General features: G+C 28.2%; 2 protein-coding genes across 2 annotated transcripts in view; one reads left to right on the forward strand and one right to left on the reverse strand.

Annotated features, from left to right (window-relative positions):
* Nucleotides 1-4,433, forward strand: part of LOC107455251 (zinc finger protein 850-like) — an 18,917-nt gene extending 14,484 nt beyond the window's left edge. Inside the window, exon 3 of the mRNA XM_071185803.1 lies at nucleotides 2,417-4,433. Within this exon, the coding sequence (XP_071041904.1) occupies nucleotides 2,417-4,236 (1,820 nt within the window). The 3' untranslated portion in view covers nucleotides 4,237-4,433. The remainder of the gene's footprint in view (nucleotides 1-2,416) is intronic.
* A 3,888-nt stretch (nucleotides 4,434-8,321) lies between these two features.
* LOC107455241 (U3-aranetoxin-Ce1a) overlaps nucleotides 8,322-16,795 on the reverse strand; it is a 22,282-nt gene continuing 13,808 nt past the window's right edge. Inside the window, exon 4 of the mRNA XM_043053460.2 lies at nucleotides 8,322-8,581. Within this exon, the coding sequence (XP_042909394.1) occupies nucleotides 8,543-8,581 (39 nt within the window). The 3' untranslated portion in view covers nucleotides 8,322-8,542. The remainder of the gene's footprint in view (nucleotides 8,582-16,795) is intronic.

The following is a 16,795-nucleotide window of genomic DNA, read 5'->3' on the forward strand; positions in this document are numbered from 1 at the left end:
TATATATGACAGTCGGCAAAAATAAACTTCAACACCCCCCCCTCTCGAATCGGTTAGCGACGGGCCTGCATGCAGCCCTTCATTTAAGAAGTGATTGTGCACCCCTACGTAAATGAATCACAAGAATCAATAAAATAAAAAAAATTCTCTTACAAAATAACTTTTTTTAATTCACTTTACAAATAATAATAACTCTTAACTGAACATTTATAGTAAGTTATATTATCGTTTTGTTAATATAAATTTCATTTCAACGTGATAAATGGGTAAGTGTATACAATGTTCCAATTTGGTACTTTTCTAAATTCTGCATTTCCATCGCAATTATAAATTCTTTAATAATTGTTATCTAAACAATTTTAATTATTATACATAAATTCAAATAAAATGAATGATTATAAGTACTCGAATGTCTCTTCACAGTGCTGTTGTTCACATTATAATTAAAAAAAAATTGAGTTAAGTTTAAGATAGGGCGTATTTATAAACTTTGCAGGGGCTGCATTTAAGTTTATGTACGCCATTGATGATATCGCATGAGAAAATCGAGCGAAAACCTGATTTGCAATTTTTTTGCGGTATAAAATATCCACCAATCGGGTCCAGATCATGCATACAATGTGAAATGCAAACGCACAGTCACTCGAAAAAATTTCGAGTGACAGTAATATATGAGCACTGTGATACTGTCATCAATCGAATGAAATGCAGTGAAAGTAGGCCAGCAAAGATAGCTTGAGTAATTTTTTTTTGTTGAAGTTTTTGTGACAAAACCAACTACTATTGAATACAAATATCTATGATAATACTAATATCTATGATACAACTAAAAAGAGGGGGACGGGCGAAAAACATGGATCCCGTCTTCTCTCCAGATGGCGCATTCGAGCGTTGCGATCGCCTAAACAGTCAACCATTCATCGTATCACATCTGCTATCTGTCTAGCCTCAATCAAAACCTTATTAATGAATATAGAAAGCTATAAGCTTAAAAAAAGAACTCGTTTCACTATACTACACCCGCGCACTAGTCAATCATTCAATCTAAGCAATCCAAGCATAGATAGGAAATCCGCTATCCGAATAAGGAAAAATGTGCTCTGAATTTGTTTATCATAATCGAATAGAAATTCTTGCTTTAATGTCTGTGAAATATATTTCTTGATTTTAGTTTTTTTGCATTAAGATACTTACGCAAGTGTTGTAGAAAAGAAGTTGGCAATATATGAAGAAAAATAATTCAAAGCATAAAATGGCAGAAAGTGTTTTAAAATAATGTAAAAGCTTAATTTCTATAAACTGTTTACCTGTCACAGATCTTGTTTGTGTGGCGCAATTACCTTCATTCATTAGGGAATCTTCATTATAAATCTAGACATACATTATCGTTGCATATGTTATTTGGAATTTCCTTGTACTCATGACCCTACACTTAAAACTTTAGCTTAAAAGTTATTTTGGCAATTTGTGTTAAAGTGTCTAAATTTGCAGACAGTCTCAGGTAATCTCTTCATAATGTTTATGTGAAAAGTTGTTACTCATGAAATATGCTATTTGAGCAATGTTTGTCATAGAAAATAATGGTTTTGCTAAACAATTTCATTTTTAGACAAATGTAAAAATTTTTTCAGCCTGCTAAGCAACTAACAATAGTATAACTAAATTTTTAAGAGGCATATTAGATTAATTTTTTGTTCATACCAATTTAAATTTTTCGTATCTCTGTGTATGCGATAAAATATTTGTTCAAAAATCAATATTTCAACCTGGTAATATGTAATTTTATTTTTGTCATAAATCTGTATCATTAAACATTCTTTATATTATTAGTTTTGTAATGTTGGTTGTTTTTGTGTTGATCTTAATTATATGATAGCCAAAGCATATAGTTAGAACCTTAAAAATTTGTTTTGAATGCTACACTAAATAATTTAAGCAAGTTTGATCATTTACCAAGAATAAAATTTAGATTATTGTACAGTATTTTAAATTATACTCCAGTTATGATTTTTATGTATTAATAATAATTTAAATATTTCTGTTGCCTTTTCTTTATTCTCTGCAAAACAAAATTAGTTTCAACATCAATTTCTAGCCTTAGTTTCTTAACTTATTATTCAGAAAATCATATTTCTTACAAAATATTTATTAGTTTGTTTTTAAAATTTAATTTAATTGTTTTGATAAATTTAACATTTGAAGCATAAGTAATTATCACATTTACGTGACATTATTTTAAACTTTAATTCGTTACGACAGTTTTATTTAAATGCACACATTTTTACGCAAGGTGATTTGAAATGAACTAATATTTCTAAGTATTAGGACTCATTCATGTTGGTGAGAATACTTATTCTTGTGTAATAAGAGTTTTTCTTAGAAAAGTAATACTGGTTATTAACCTGATTCTTGTAATAACAGTTTTCACTGAGAAGTAATGTAACGGAATACAGTCATGTCCATACTGGTGTGAAGCCACATTCTTGTAGCATATGCGATGAGAGTTTTTCCCATAGAAGTGACATGACTAAACACTATCCTGTTCAAATGGGTGGGAAATCTTTTTTCTGTAATGTATGTAGTAAGAGTTTTTCAAACAGAAGTAATCTGACTAATCACAGTTATGTTCATACATGTGAGAAACCGTTTTCTTGTAGTGTATGTAATAAGAGTTTTTCACAAAAAATTTATCTAACTTCACACAATCGTGTTCACACTGGTGAAAAACCTTTTTCTTGCAGTATATGTAATAAGAGTTTTTCACAAAAAAGTAATCTAACTGAACACAATCGTGTTCACACTGGTGAGAAACCTTATTCTTGTAGTATATGTAATAAGAGTTTTTCCCGTAGAAGTAGTCTGACTGAGCATTTTCGTATTCATACTGGTGTGAAGCCTCATTCTTGTAACATATGCAATAAGAGTTTTTCCCATAGAAGTGACATGACTAGACACAGTCGTGTTCACACTGGTGAGAAACCTTTTTCCTGTAGTATATGTAATAAGAGTTTTACAAACAGAAGTAAACTGACTAATCACAGTTATGTTCATACTGGTGAGAAGCCTTATTCTTGTAGTATATGTGATAAGAGTTTTTCACATAAAAGTCAATTAACTAGACACAGTGGTATTCACACCAGTGAGAACTCTTTTTTTTGTAGTATATGTAACAAGAGTTTTTCACAAAGAATTCATCTGACTATACACAATCATGTTCACACTGGTGAGAAACCTTTTTCCTGTAGTATATGTAATAAGATTTTTTCAAGCAGAGGTAGTCTGACTAATCACAGTTATGTTCATACTGGTGAGAAACCTTTTTCTTGTAGTATATGTAATAAGAGTTTTTCACAAAGAATTAATCTAACTACACACAATCTTGTTCACACTGGTGGGAAACCTTTTTCCTGTAGTATATGTAATAAGAGTTTTTCACAAAGAAGAACTTTGACTAAGCACAGTTATATTCATACTGGTGAGAAACCTTATTCATGTAATATATGTAATAAGAGTTTTTCTTTTGAGAGTGGTCTGACTAAACACAGTCGTGTTCACACTGATGAGAAGCCTTATTCTTGTAGTATATGTAATAAGAGTTTTTTAAACCGAAGTAATCTGACTACTCACAGTTATGTTCATACTGGTGAGAAGCCTTATTCTTGTAGTATATGTAATAAGGGTTTTTCACAAAGAATTAATCTAACTATCCACAATCTTGTTCACACTGGTGAGAAACCTTTTTCCTGTAGTCTATGTTATAAGAGTTTTGCTAACAGAAGTAATCTGACTAATCACAGTTACGTTCATACTGGTGAAAAGCCTTATTCTTGTGATATATGTAATAAGAGTTTTTCATGCAGAAGTAATCTGACTAAACACAGTTATGTTCATACTGGTGAGAAACCTTTTTCTTGTAGTATATGCAATAAGAGTTTTTCACAAAAAGTTTGTCTAACTTCACACAATCTTGTTCACACTGGTGAGAAACCTTATTCTTGTAGTGTATGTAATAAGAGTTTTTCACGAAAAAGTAATCTGACTAAACACAGTCGTGCTCACACTGGTGAGAAACTTTATTCTTGTAGTGTATGTAATAAGAGTTTTTCACTAATAAGTAATCTAACTGAACACAGTCGTGTTCACACTGGTGAGAAACCTTATTCTTGTAGTGTATGTAATAAGAGTTTTTCACGAAAAAGTTATCTGACTACACATAGTCGTGTTCACACTGGTTAGAAATATTTTCTCTGCAGTATATGTAATAAGAATTTTTCGCACAGAAGTTGTCTGACTGAGCATTTTCTTGTTCATACCAGTAAGAAACCTGATTCTTGTTGTTAATTCTTAGAGTTTATCTTCATAAAGGGTTTATATTTTATTTAGAGGGTCTCATTGTTAATATTGATGTAAATAAATAAAAAATTTAAAGTTTTTCTCTGTGATTCTTTTCTTTTTGATGTGTCTGAACTTCGAACCATTATCATGATTTTTCCATTTTAAAACATTATTTTTTTTTTAAACCATAACATAATTTTTAAATCATTATTTTCGAAGTGTGTAAGAAAGTTTTTTTTAAAAAAATTAGGAGTAAAGATCCAGTTTTTTTAATTTTAATAATTAAATTTATAAACAAATTTAATTATGTGACAAAATACTTAATTTAAATGGAAACTGGAATATGAATTCACATGTAGGTTTAATTATATAAAATACCATTTTAAACATGAAAATTATCAAAAAAATTGGGAGCTATGCTAAAAAAGTTTACTTAAACTTGATAATTTTGTTGCTTTTTCTCTTGTAACTTCAAATTTAACATAAGAATTGAAATAATTGTGAAGACTTAAATGCAGATAGAAAATTATTTATTTGATAAAATGCAATCAATATGATATTTTACTCATTAATCTAATATTTGGTGATTTAGAAGCGGAACATTATCGAAAATAATTCATTTATTTAAATTATGCATTTTATTTTGAAAGAAAAAACATTACAGAATGTTTTTTCTTTCGAAATAAAATGCATAATTTAAATAATATACATTCTTTAAAAAAATTTATAAACATGTTTTTTGGATGTTTTTCAGAATTTTAAGGGGAAATTTTATTTGTTTTATACATAAAATTAATGTTGTAATCAACTAATAATAAGTAAAAAAAAAAAAAAAAATTGTTGCATGTTTTTGAATAAATTTATTTTACTTTTAACTTATTGTGAGTAATCTAAGTAGTTTTTCACGTGTAAAAAATTCAACTTTGTTGACAAACAAAATTTAATTTTTATTGCTCTAATGTCTCTCTAGTGTTTTTAAATAAATTTATTTTACATTGATATAGTACATAAAGTTATTAACCTATTGTGAGTAATCTAAGAAGTTTTTCACATTATGTACAAAATTCAACTTTTATTGTTTTAAAATCGTGTTTTAAACTCAAAAATATTTACGTTTCTATTCTCAGTATATCTGTAATAGTTGTGTGGCTATGCAGTTAATAAATTTTTTTATCAAAAATATTCTGTAAGTCAAATTACTGTGAAACATTTGATTAGCCCTAAAAACAGCATGTGAAAGATTTTTGTGGTCTTTTTTTTGCCTTTTTCTTAATTGAAATAGAATTCTTGCAATGATACCAAAATTAAAGCTGTTGAAAAATATAATTAACTTTTATGTTAAAACTTCTTTTTAGTATTAATGGAGAGAAAAAAATCAATTAACAAAAAATAAAAACTCAACTGATTTTTTTCTAACGAAATACATTTTTTATATGAAATAATAACTTTTCCCTAAATATATAGTTTCAAAAGTGAGGTTTGTACATCTTTCGTTTTATGTTAATAATATTCAATTTAATTTACTTTAAACTAAATCTACGCAATTTTCATTAAAAAAAAATAGTTAAAAGTAGGTATATCTGCGTTTCTATGTTTACATTGATGGTTGTTTAAAAACTTATCAAATGTTATCCCAAAGCTATTTCTATTTTTTATAATGGAAGCATTTCTTTCTAAATAGGAAAAAAGACATGCATGAAAGTGTGGGAATGTCGATTTAATTGATATGGAAATCTTTCACGTAGTTACACTTTCAAAGCTATAAGTTTTGCGTTTCTTTTAAAAAGTTATTCACAAATAAAAACTTTTTAGATTGCTTACAAATAAAATTAGAAGAAAAAATGTAAAATATTTCTTAAATTTTATACGTTTTTGGACTCTTTTTTTTTTATTTTTTATTTCTCCTTTTTACATACAGACCATGGCCAAATTATTAGACACATTATAAGATTTTATGTAAAGTCTTAATGATAAGGTGATACTATACAGCCTTATTGCTTTTAGTCGGCTGAAACCGGTTTGTACTTGTTTATGTTGGTGTATCAATTGGTCAACATTGTAATGCAATACGTTAAAAATAAATACGAATAAGAAGTATATAAGAAATATCTTGAATTAAAACCCATTACATGTTTGTTTAAATATAAAAGTATTGCGTATAAACTCGTGCAAAACATGTAATTATTAAAACACTACAGTGCGTCTAATAATTAGGTCTAATTATTATACAGTACAGAACCCGTTATCCGGAAATCAGAAAACCGGAACGAAATTCGATAAATTTTCTCGCCTTTTTTTTTAAAAATTTTTTTCCTCATAAGATTTTACGATTTTTCTATCTTTTTTTAAAGATGTTTACCTTACCATCATTTTGGAAATAATCATTAGTGTATTACTTCATCGTTTTTTCTTATTTTTAAGATTATTTCCAAATACTTTTTTTTTTTAGTTTGATTTAACAATAAAAAACGGCTTTTTGTAGCGATTCAGAAAACCGGAAAAATCAGTTATCCGGAATAGCGATTGTCCCGACCGTTCCGGATAATCGGTTCCCTACTGTAATATACTAATATAATACCTGATATAATAAATATTCTGTATTTATATAATATATCGTCTCATTTATCCAATCGTCGAATTTATATTATATGTCGTCTAATTTAACAAATTGATACACGAACGTAAGGAAGTGCAAACCGGTTTCATTATCGTAAAAAGACAAAAGCTGTCTGGTGTCACCTGATAATTAAGATTTTACATAGAATTTTAAAGTGCGTCTAATAATTTGGTTTTTTTTTTTCTCGAAAGTTGGATTATTTATTTATTAATTTTAAATTTAAGTTTTTTTTTTTTTTTTTTTTAAATGTATTGGCGTATGTTTTGTGCATTATTAACATCCTTATACACACAAACAAATCGAAAATCGTTTTACACAATTTATCGATGTAATAAATCTAATTTACCTTAACCTTATACATTGCTATTCTTAATAGCAGTGTTTAAAGGTTTCATTAAACTAATAACTCGTTTTTTTTTTCTTACCCATATGAGATATCGTGTAAGCAGTTTTGAATCTATATAACTTTTTTAATTTATACAGAAACTATTTTTCCCGTTAACGAGTTGTCAAGATTAAAAAAGTTCTAATAAATGCTGTAACTTTTTTCACACTACGTGAAAAAGTTTACCATTTTTTGCTCATTTAAAAACGGCATTAATGTCATGCAGTTACTAAATTTATTGATTTACTGTAATTAAGAGTAAATTATTCAGTGATATTCTGGGACTTAATATATAAATTTTATATGCTTTAAGTTATTTTAGTTTTTTTTTCCTTAATATTTTTGCTGAATTTTTCTTCTGAATTATTTATTAAAAAATATCTTTTATTTTATGTGTAATTAATTTCGATGATTAATTATACTTAAGATTAAATTAATCTATCCTATTCTGAAGCTTTTTACATGTGATGTACGTTTATGATTTTTTGGTGGAGTTTTGGTATTTGAGTTTAGAGTCTATTATGCAAAATTTCGTTTCGAAGCAGTTAATAGAGAAAACAAATTTACCTTTAAAGAGTTTTCAATCTCATTAAATTTATCTTAATAGATTTTATTATTATCATTCTTGTGAAAAAGCTTCCAAAGGGAAAGATTTTACTCTAATTTAATGACCCTTTGCTTATGTATAAATTTGCCAATATGTAATTGTATAATAAAATTCCATAAGGCTGTGAAAAAATGCATTATGGAAAATAGTCAAGGGAAATATTTCATAGGCTATAAAACACCATAGTTTTGTGGCAAAAATTTGTATATCCTATGGAATATGCTATGATATTTTTTATAGCAAACCTACGACAAATTTAAGGGAAGTTGCCAAGAAGGCGGTTTGTGTTTTCTGTGTACTGGTGAAATGTGAGTTCCTCTTGTCTGATTAAATAGACAAACTGGACTTAGCTTATAAAATATCAAATAAGCTTCATCTTAATTGATCAAGAATATTTATTGTGGTCGATAATTTGACAAATAATTCCAATCTTCTTGTCAGATTGTTTTGACAAACTTCCAATATAAAAGGTTATACAATACATTCTTTTTGTGTGATTACAAAAGCTTGAATTACAAAGTGCTTTAGTGCTTCATTTTTTTTTCTTTTTTTTTTTTGAATTTAAAATTTGCTAAGGCAGGTGTTTCTTTTTCCCTGGCTACTCGCACTTTCCATACCTGTTCAGTAAAAAGTTTTTCTGCAAGAAACATAAAACCAAAATCAAAATTGTATAATTGTATACACTTATAAAATGTTTATAAATTTTTAGCTTTTACCAATGAGAAATACGTCTTTTCCATTTTAAAGTTAGAGCAGAAAAAATGGCAACGCGTTGTTTTTTCGATGCGTGGCAAAATCGCGACACGGCTTCAGCTCCGCGTAACGGCGTAAAGTTTAAGTATTGGTCAGATTGATAGTTTTACCGTTTTATTTTAAAGCTTTAATTGAATTAGTGCAGTTCAATGCAATCTTTTGATAATTTGTTTAATTTTATTTCAATAAGGTGTTTAGAATTCCATTCTTTATGAAAACATGAAGGGATTAAAGAAAAAGCTCACAATAATTTTTTTACAGTAAATTAGAATTCATATTAAATATGGAAAGTTTGAAATATTTTCTTATTTTTCATATATTTATTTAAATCTTGATTAAAATGCATATTCATTCGCATAACATACACTGTTAATGTTTTTAACTGAAAGTAGAAGACGAAGAAATTGCGTTATGAGTATAAAAAAAACAACAAAAAAAAAACAAAACAAATATCGTTAACGTGAAATTTTGCACAATAAGGAGCGATTTCTTTAAAATATCATGCACGTTTTTGGTTTTCTTATTTTAATTTTAAATAATAATCGAAATCTAAAGCGTAATAATAACAAAGAATAATATTATGAAGGGAGAATAGTTAAGTATTGTTATAATAGTGTTGAAAATTATTAAATATTGTTGAAAAAGTTATAAATAAATGATTTACGTGTAAATGTTATTAATTTAATGCTTCGTTTGCTGTCTTCATGCTGTTGCGATAACTTCCATTATGATGATGAGTCTTTTATTGCTTGCGTAAAAGCAAGCGCTTAAAGACTTAACTTACGGCTGGGGATGAATCAAGAAAATTCCTATTAATTTCCAATACAAATGGCCAAAATTATCAGGATCTTTTTTTAATAAGCAAAAACAGGTGATTTTTTTTTGTTTAGTGAGTGTACGAAACGGTAAAATGATCTTTACTATTTTATGGTGTATAACCATTTCCTTAACCCCTTAATGATCGGTTATTTTTCAAGAAAACGGTCATAAAAGTGTCTACTTTTTTTTTCCCTGAAAATTATATGAAACTATGTGTATGAACAATATATATATTCATTTTCAATTTTTGATTCGTTTTTAGCTTGAAATTTTTAAAAATTTAATTTTTAGGAAAAGCCTACATTCAGTGTTAAATGTTGGCTTTCCAGCAAGCAAGGAAAATTTTAAAAATATGTGTTTTGAAAATATCCTGGTACTGCTATCTGGTGTATAAAATGAGAAATAAAATTTTTTCCGGGCAAGGAAAAAAAAAAAGAATTAGTTTCCTGCCCGTCAATATCACGGGAGCGAGAAATAACGATCGAAATCTCAACCTGTCATTTTCACGGGAGCGAGAAGGAAGGGGTTAAAAAATAAATTTTATCTTGAGCACAAACCAGGTGCATTCACAAAGAGCCTAACTAGGTAACTTTGCTAAGATTACAAATAACATATCACAAATTCGCGCATTTGATTAGTGCTGATTAGCTGACTTTAGTGCTGGCATCTGGTTTAAAATAAACTAACTATCTATAATTACCTTAAAAATATCCTGGTACTGCTATCTGGTGTGTAAAATGAGAAATAAAATGCTTTCCGGGTAAAAAAAAAAAAAGAATTAGTTTCCAGCCCGTCAATATCACGGGAGCGAGAAATAACGAACGAAATCTCAACCCGTCATTTTCACGGGAGCGAGAAGGAAGGGGTTAAAAAGGTTACTACAACTGGCTTTGGTTATCTATTAAAAAAAAAAGTTAAACTTTAAATTTTGTTATGCTGTAAGCGTCTCTTAAAAATAAAAATTCTTGTTTACTAAAAATAAGAACAGTGAAATCGAAAGTGTCCTAAACTTAGAAAATGAAAGTGATTCTTACATATTTATTATAGATTATTGTAAAAAAAAATTGCGTTCAGGCTGACAAAGATAAAAAATATTTTTCCATCGATGAGATAAGTTTTTTCAACTTTCAAAGGGAAATAAAAAAACGTATTTTGTATATTTCGTTAGTACGATAATGAAGCCTTTTTTTTAACCATACTGAAAGGTAGTTGTAAAACTCTTTTCGGAATTTATATTTATTTTAATTTCCAGAATTTATGCTTAAAAATAATACTATTTAGATCTAAATATTTCTAAAAAGTTAAATTTTCATATTTGTTATGCTGTAAGTGTCACTGAATAATGAATATTCTTGTTCACAAAAGTAAAAACAATGAAGGTAAACAATGAAATAAAAAAAGTCCCAAATCCGAAAATGAAAGTGACTCTAAGGGCGCTTTTTCATTACACGACACGATACCGACAAAATCGGACGACAAATGTGTGAACGACAATGTCGTTGCTGGATCTCTCAAGCAATTGTTTTTTCACTTGTCCGATATCGTTCGTCCGAGAAGTAGAAATTCTTGCTCATTCAATGTTTTGAGCTTGAATGAGCAGTTGCTTGTGTTCTGTTGTGATTTTTCTGAAAACTTTAAATATGCCGGATGATAATCGTCGTCTCAAACTTCTTACTTTATTTTAGAAGAAAAAGGCTAGCAGTGCAGAAACGTTTTGGGTGCACAAAATGGTACTTACAGCTACAGATTTGGCGGTTTTTAAGTGCCGCCTATCTACACCTAAAATTTTTGCGACAAATCATGAAGAAAAACACTCTATTTAAAATCTAAAAATTCGAAACACTTTATTTAAAATCAAAGTAGTCAATCGGATTTCGGTGGAAAATGGGCCGATATAGAGTTTTACATACATTCAAAACAGTCTCAGTTCTTTCACCAGATGTTGTCGCCATATAAACTCTGATAAAATGATGATTCCAAATGATGTCTCGCTGTTCTCCTATGTCTTTCGTTCCTCCATTTAGCACTGCCCTTATTCTCTCAACTATGTGTGTATTTTGAACTCCTGTATCAGGATTAATAAAATGTATACAAATACCTACTTGCTAAGGTATTTGTATTTATGATAAACCTTAGCAAGTAGGAATCCTTCTATTCTCTTTGTTTGATAACCTTTCCAACTGTCAGAATAAATTGTGCTACCATCTAAGCCCCACTTGCTGATCACACTGTCTTAAATTGCATTTCCAAAACGTACGTTTACCAAAATAAAGTTTCATGTCATGGGAATTGATAACATTTTTTTTGGGGGGGGGGGGTAAAATATTTCGCTACTGAAAAAATAAAATTGCATCCTGTTCTTTTTTGGCAAATCCCAAAGATGCATTTTCGTAGCACTAAAAATGGTGTCAGAAATCAGCAAACAAGGCAACAAGGAATCCAAAAGATAACTACATGCGAAAACGGGGTTGTTGGGAGCGAACAACAGGATTGCTCTTTATTGGCGCATTTGAACAACTTCTGCAACTACGCAAGTACCCACGAAATAAATGAGGCAAGATATTTTGAAGAAGATTTTTATGTGCTTTTCCATAAGCTACAAAAAGTTCCAAATAAATTTTTTAATTACGTCTGAATGAGAGAAACCAAGTACAAAAGTGATGTTAGTGAGGAATAATTTTTATATGGCTTTTGAGTTGGCGTCTGCTCTCAAAATTATGTCTGCAATCACTTAACAATACTTAAATTCTTTAAAAGTTTTAAAGTATTAACGTTTTTTTAATCGAATTAAAATATTAGTTTCACTTAGAATAATTTTTTTTAGATGATTTTTTAAGTGAGTTTTACCAAATTTATCTTATGAAGCCGCTCTATTATGTTTCAAAAAAATGTTTCAGTTGAATCAGGGAACATATTTTTTATTATTCAATCAAGCAGAAACCAGTAGTTAGATCGAGTTCTGTTTGAAATACATAAGGGTCTTCATTTGCTTTCTTATCAAACCATTACTATTATAAAAATTATTATCTCTTCATTAAAGCATATAATGAATTTATAAAAATTTTCAATAAAACTTTTATGATTGGCTAAGTCTTTCAACAATAACATAATGTAAAAAATGCTACATCATAAAATTAATAACTTATAACCAGACATGAGAATACATTATATAAAACTTTTATTTTCAAATTTTGCAGTTGACATGATCAAATAAACGATTAAAATTGATTAAAAGAATAAAATAATGATATCAAAAGAGGAGATACAACAGAAAAGCACAATAACAAATAAAATCGCCACAGTTTGATGAGAAACTTGCTTGCCTAACCAACATTAGATTCCGACAAACGATATCGACTTGTCGGATACGACATAATCGTTATCGTATCGGTGAATGAAAAANCTCCGTTGCTGACCATGCATTTTACTTGACTCTATGTCGTTCGCCGACAATCGGATCCGTTTTGTCGTTATCGTGTCGTGTAATGAAAAAGCGCCCTTACGTATATAATTCAATAGTGGTAAAAAAAAAAAAATTTGCGCTGCAGCTGACAAAGATATTAATAGTAATTTTCCATTGATGAAATAGTTTTTTTAAGCCTTCAAAAAGGAAAGAAGAAATGTGTTTTGTATATTTCATTTGTATAATAATGAATACTTTTTTATATTATACGGTACTGTAAGATTGTTGTGTAATTTTTTCCAGAAATCATATTTATATATTATGTTACTGATTGTTTAACACCAAACCCTCATGTTTTAATGAATCCATAACTGCTAATATATATATATATATATATATAAAAGAATGAAATTTTATTTAAAAAACCGGGAAAAAAATATATAATCTTTTCTTCAGCCCACACGATTATATCCGCAAAACAGAGTGCTTTCTGATATTGTATCAATAAAGCCAAAGCAAAATATATTAATACAATAGTGTGAGGAGCACTCAAAAAATTTTTTTTAAAAAATAACAACAAATAAAATAGATCACAAAAAGTAAAAATAAGTAACATGTAAAAACAGAAAATAAAATAAAAGAAAAAGAAAAAACAGTATAAAAGAACTGAATGAAACTTATTGTTTTTCTTAACTTTCTTCGTGTTTTCTTGTATTTATTTATTTTTTATATATATATATATATATATATATATATATATAAAATCTGAAAAATTATAAAATTTTAAAGAGATATTTCCAAATATTCACTTAGTTAAATAATTAAACCTCTTAGAATCTTGAAGGAAGACAAATTCATTTTAATGCAGGGTTATTCATAATTCCCTCCGGGGTTTCGAAGCGTGATATTAAAAAAACGAAGACGAATATGGCAAAAAAGAACATATGAAATTATTCCGAAAATATTCAAGTTTTAATTGAAGCAGTTGCCGGTAGATGGCAGTAACATGTACCACTGAAGCCAGTTGTAGTAAACATAAGGTTGTAGTAAACAGAGGGAATTGTGAATAACCCTGTACTAGCATAGCATTTTAATTAGGAAATTTCGCACTTTTACATTAGTTTCAGTACGTACGTAAGATGTGAGAAAATGTGAATGCTCGCGTTTATTTTAGATGTTACGCTTATTTACGTTATGGGGGGCGTAGTTTATTCTACGAAAACTAAGGTTCCTATACAATTAGAGCTGAACTATCAGCCATGTTGGAGCTGACAAGTTAGCAAGTTAGTATTAGCGTGATAGTTTGAAGGCTATTTGGATACCAAAAATTATTGATATGGATGGTTGAACGATGGTAAATTGTACAAACAGTTTAAAAAAAGGCTTTCGAGTGTTAAGATTTCCTTCAAATTTGCAAAGAAAGAAGAAATGGATAATAAATTGCAGAAGATACAATTGACAGCCTGGAAGTGGAGCTCGCTTATGTGAGGTAAATTCACATTTATTTATAAGTTGTTAGATTTATTTACTTATATATGTAGTATATAAACGATAGTAAGTTGTTGGAATTTGTTTTTGAATGCTCGTTTTCGTCTATTTTTTTTTATAAAAAATAAGTGAATAACTTTCAATTGTACAGCTTTAACTATGTACCAAATATAGGAATTTGCATTGAAAATTGCGTTTATTAAGTATATATTTATTTTAACTATGAGTTTCAAACAAGATTTATTGATTTATTTATTGACTTTAAATGCTTATGTGCAATAAAACTAATAAATAAAGGCAAGAGACTAGCTGAATAAGTATTCTCCAGACTTATTTCAGAATCATGGCTGAAAGCTCTTATATAGCAAGACGGAAAAAATGAAAAACTGGTACCAAAGTCATTTTATTATAGCATTTTTTCCGAGAAAAATAAAACATCTGTAACTATCAAGATTTCATTAAGATATTTACATCTATATATAAATCTGCTTCTTTTCCAAGATAAAATAGATATTGTTGAATAGTTTAAAAGGAGAATAAGTTAACTCCTCCCAAAAACTAGCAATAACTGAAATGGTTTTAGTATCAGCCTTTTCTTTTTTCCGTCTCGCTTTCACCCCTGTTCAGAATCGCCAAGTTTTGTATTCACTTTTAAGTATATCTTTTTGTCATATTTACTGCTTTTTAGTGTTATTGTTTGTATTTATTATTTACCTGCTTTTCGATGTATTGCTTTTTATTTCACTAAGATCAAGTAGCTACTTTCTTAATCTTGGCTAATTAGATTTGTTTTTTAGTTATTTATGGTAATATATAGCCTAAAGTTCAACGATTTGTTTCCATTTATCATGAGAAATCTATTTCATATGCGACCTTTCATATATTTTTGGATCTACCAATATTTTTTTCTTGGTAATTCTCGTGTTAAATTGCTGAAACAATTAGTTTCTGTGTTGGAAAATTTCATGGGAATATGTTTAAAAATTGTATAATCCAAATTTTTTATTGTGATTTAATTTAAGTATGGAAATAAAAAAAAAGTATTCTAACTAAAAAAGTATTCTAACATTTTGAAGAATCTCAACTATAAATAGTTAGGATGGTAACAATAAATTCAGATCTGATGCTATTCCAACAATTTTCAATGTTCTAAATTCCTTAAAAATTCCTCAAACAAAGCTGAAAGTAATAGGCTGTCCTAAACCTTTTTCAAATATTTATAAGCTTAAATCTAATGCCAACTAATTCCTCTCCATTTGCTTAATTATTATTCTTATTTTATTATTAAAGAACCAAAAATGCGTAAAAACTATTACTAGTTATGAATAATATATAGATCAATTTTTTTAAACTGTACTCCTTATTTATGTATTACTCCTTTAAATAAATGTTATGAAAATGTGATTTGAAATAAAATATTTATTTAAATAAATTATTTAAAAAATTTTCATGCGTCGTTTCTTATCCTCCCAATATGACACTAGTTTCTATTTATTCTAATAATGCTATTCATATAATAATAATAGCTAAAAATCTTAATTCATCTTGTCCTTTTATGTTTTAAAAAAAATTCAATGTCTCAATTGAAAAAACTAATTTCAAATTAATTTTCGATTTGGAAACAAAATGTATTACTTCTAATGATTGTAGACATTTATATTTAGAATATTGCATTATAAATTTAATTATCAGAACATACTTAAGAGTATTTCAGGTCAAAATATGTTTTTTTTCTATTTAATTTTGTTTAAAAAAAACATGAAAAGAAATTGGAAAAACCCAGAACTAACACAAGCATAAAATTTAGTGCCATATTTATTTCGAAATCATTAAAAAACGATTGATGTAATTGGCATGTAGCACGCATAGATTTTTTTATTTAACGCTTTTAATCGGTAATAAAATTTACAGTGAATTTATATGAGTATTAAAAAAAGTTTCCGAAAAACAATGTTAATCGATGCACGGTTTTCTTTACGGATTATTCTATAGTTTAGGTTAACGTCGCTTGTAGCGATAATTTGCCAAATCTTGTAGCTCTTCATTACTGGTGGAAAAGCTTTTGCTCCGAAATGGATGATAAATCGGAAGATGGAATGCAAATTTGAAGAGATGTATTGATGAAATTTAAAAAATAAATCGCGTGATCTTAAAACATATAGCTCATTCAATTAATAAATAACTAGGAGGCTTCGCCCCTTGCTTGCTGGCACTCGCAAACCCCCGGAACTGCTTCGCAATCCGATGCTCGCTTTGCTCGCTCATTGGATACGTTCTTAACGTCTAGCTTTTGTATACTTTTTTGAACACTGAAGTTCCGAAAACTTTTCACTGTAGAAAATTCTAAACCTGTGCATTTCAATATTAATTTGAAATTGCAAACAGTTC

The sequence above is a fragment of the Parasteatoda tepidariorum genome, chromosome 9 (genome assembly GCF_043381705.1).
Source record: "Parasteatoda tepidariorum isolate YZ-2023 chromosome 9, CAS_Ptep_4.0, whole genome shotgun sequence".
Lineage (NCBI taxonomy): Eukaryota > Metazoa > Arthropoda > Arachnida > Araneae > Theridiidae > Parasteatoda > Parasteatoda tepidariorum.